Source organism: Austrofundulus limnaeus, unplaced genomic scaffold (genome assembly GCF_001266775.1).
Source record: "Austrofundulus limnaeus strain Quisiro unplaced genomic scaffold, Austrofundulus_limnaeus-1.0 Scaffold107, whole genome shotgun sequence".
NCBI lineage: Eukaryota > Metazoa > Chordata > Actinopteri > Cyprinodontiformes > Rivulidae > Austrofundulus > Austrofundulus limnaeus.
The window spans coordinates 1,700,790-1,703,767 of record NW_013952509.1 but is presented as its reverse complement, the minus strand read 5'-3'; the positions used below and the strand labels follow the sequence as shown (position 1 = coordinate 1,703,767).

The 2,978-nt window shown below is 44.0% G+C and overlaps 1 protein-coding gene across 1 annotated transcript in view; it reads left to right on the top strand.

Moving 5' to 3' along the window:
• Window positions 1–2,615, top strand: part of pltp (phospholipid transfer protein) — a gene marked incomplete at its 5' end in the record, with an annotated part of 29,258 nt that extends 26,643 nt beyond the window's left edge. Inside the window, 4 exon segments of the mRNA XM_014013880.1 lie at window positions 1,808–1,850; window positions 1,923–1,986; window positions 2,065–2,141; window positions 2,230–2,615. Of these exon segments, the coding sequence (XP_013869334.1) occupies window positions 1,808–1,850; window positions 1,923–1,986; window positions 2,065–2,141; window positions 2,230–2,319 (274 nt within the window). The 3' untranslated portion in view covers window positions 2,320–2,615.
• Between the last annotated feature and the right edge of the window lie 363 nt (window positions 2,616–2,978).

The window sequence follows — 2,978 nt, the reverse complement described above, 5'->3', positions numbered from 1 at the left end:
TTTTATCTGTATTTAATAATAAATCAGTCAGAAAATCTGAGAACTCTGATAAAAATTGAGAATAAGGGCCTGGAGGACGATAAATAAGTAGAGGTTTTTCTGATTTTCATCTTGTATGAGAAAGACTGAGGGACAAAGTCTCAAACAAATTATAACCAATATTTAATTTAGCATTAATTAATAGTTCTGACTTACAGTACAAACTGCAGCTACTCCTCCACCACGACCTGTTGTTCTAGGAACATGAAAATTTAAATAATTATCAGGAGTGGATTCATTTATACTAACAAAATCCTCCTGTTGTAACCAGGTTTCAGTCAGACAGAATCAATCAATATGATGATCAGATATCAGATCATTAGAAGAAAGAGATCTGATGTTTAATAAACCACACCTAATAGTTTTATTGTTTTGTTCTGGTAAAGTAACTGTGTTTATTTTTACAAGATTTTTATGATTTACATTTCTAGAGTTTTTATATTTATTTAATTTGGTCTGTGGGGCTGACACAATGTTAATGGGGGTTTGGGTTGGTAATAAAGGAGAAGCAGCAGAGAGGTGTGTAAGACTACATCTCTGTTTCCTAGTCTGGACCCTGGATTGTCAATAAGTCCTGTGGTCAACAAAGTCAGCTGGAGTCTTAGAGAGGAGAGCAGCTCCAGTCAGGGTGGGATGGAGGACATCTCTCTGTGTCAGACCAGGTTTCCCCAGAAACAACTCCAGTTATCCACGGAGCTGAAGTTGTTTTCAGAACACCATTTGGATGCCCAGTGGTTAAATGAAGACATGGGACTAAACATGTCATCACTGGTCAGGTTAGGGAGGGGGCCAGAGGAAACTACAGAGTCCAACATGGTCTTTGCACAGTTACGGACCGAAGCAACGTTAATTTTAGTGACCTTCGATTGACGTAACAAAGTGTCATTACCACTGATGTGAATCACAATCTTACGATACCTAGCATTAGCATTAGCCAATAGTTTCAGATAGGGTTTTAAGTCGCCCGCTCTGGTTCCTCGAATCGTGGCTGTTGGAGTCGCTAGATCCACGTTTCGGACTATGGAGCTGCCAATAACCAGGGTCTGTTTCTCGACCGGAGTGTCGCTGAGTGGGGAGAAGCGCTTAGAAATGTCAACAGGTTGATGGTCAGGAAGTTTAGCTTTAGCACTCTGCTTTTTCCGAGCCGTCACCCAGCTAGCTCGGGGTGGTGGCCTCACAGGATCCACCGTGGGACCGCTGACAAGAGAGGCTTCTTTTGGCGGGTCAATACTAGCCTAACCTAACCTGGGTAGTGGCAGAAGAAAACAAAATTTTGAATACAGGCAGTCAGAACAGTTTTTTCTGCAGGGGGCTCATCCTCAGAGACAGCAGGAGAAGGTTAGTTATTCTGGAGGGGCTCAGAGTAGAGCCGCTGCTCCTCCACGTCCAGAGGAGCCAGTTGAGGTGGTTCTTCTGATGAAGATGACCCCTGGATGCTCCCCTGGGAATGTTTCCCAGCTGATTCACAGACGTCATCAGGTCTTTAGTTGGATCTCCTAAACTGTGGACCAGCTGCCCCCCCCCCCCCACATTTCTTCAAAACACCAAAAATCAATATCAGCAAAAACGATTGCAACATAAACATAAATACCTAAAGAAGTTTCAGAACTAAGTCTTATACTGTATTTTTCCAAATCTCGAACATCTATTTTTATTAGTGAATAAATAAACTCAATGATCTGATTAGTGAGCTGTCAGTATGTTTACCCCGAACTCACTTTGTTCTTGACATTATTTAACTCACCAGAATGTCCATAAAATGTTACAGGTTTAAAATCTTCTCCAACCAGTCGGCTCTGGAGTCTCTGGCAGTAAGTGTGTTTTAGTTCATGATTCTGTTTGTCTCTCAGAAGCATCAGTGACAGTTTCTCATCTCTCTGCAGCTGATTCCTCTGCAGGCGCCTCTGAAAACGATGCTGCAGATGTCTGTGGTTCCTCTAATCAATAGTAAGATGATGATTTTGATTGTTTTAATTGGGAAATCTTTGAAGCTGCTCTGACTCATTCTGTTGTTTCTGACTTCAGACTGGACCAAGAGGGGAGTCCGGATCCCTCTGGCTGAAGGGATGGACTTTATAGAGGAGGTAGTAGAATATCACAACGTGAGTGTGTTTTAAATGTTTATAGCAGTTTACAGATGTTCACAGATGTTATTAAGATGAGACAAGCGCCACTCTTTGATCTCTGCAGGGTTTCATTGTGATTGGAGCAAATCTTCATTTCAGCAAAGGACTGACAGAGATGATGGTGGGGAGCGAGACACAAAACCAGCAACAATAGTTCCACTGAGTGTTAACACAAAGAAGCTACATCCATCAGCCATAACATTATGACCACCCTGACAATATCTATCTAGTTTCTCTCACCACACAAACTGAACAGAGTATTCAGAACCAGGTCAAAGAACATAATGAGGGAACAGCTCTGGGGTCAGATTTATAAAGCTTGCGTACGCACAAAACCAGCCCACAAACTTGCATACGCCACTTTTCCTGTCAAGGCTGTGATTTATAAAACTCAAACTTGATGTGAAAATGTGTGGACCCTCACAGGTCTGACCCTCACAGATCTGACCCTCACAGGTCTGACCCTCACAGATCTGACCCTCTGACCCTCACAGGTCTGACCCTCACAGATCTGACCCTCACAGGTCTGACCCTCACAGATCTGACCCTCTGACCCTCACAGGTCTGACCCTCACAGCTCTGACCCTCACAGCTCTGACCCTCACAAGTCTGACCCTCAAAGATCTGACCCTCTGACCCTCACAGATCTGACCCTCACAGGTCTGACCCTCACAGATCTGACCCTCTGACCCTCACAGGTCTGACCCTCACAGATCTGACCCTCACAGATCTGACCCTCACAGATCTGACCCTCTGACCCTCACAGATCTGACCCTCTGACCCTCACAGATCTGACCCTCACAGGTCTGACCC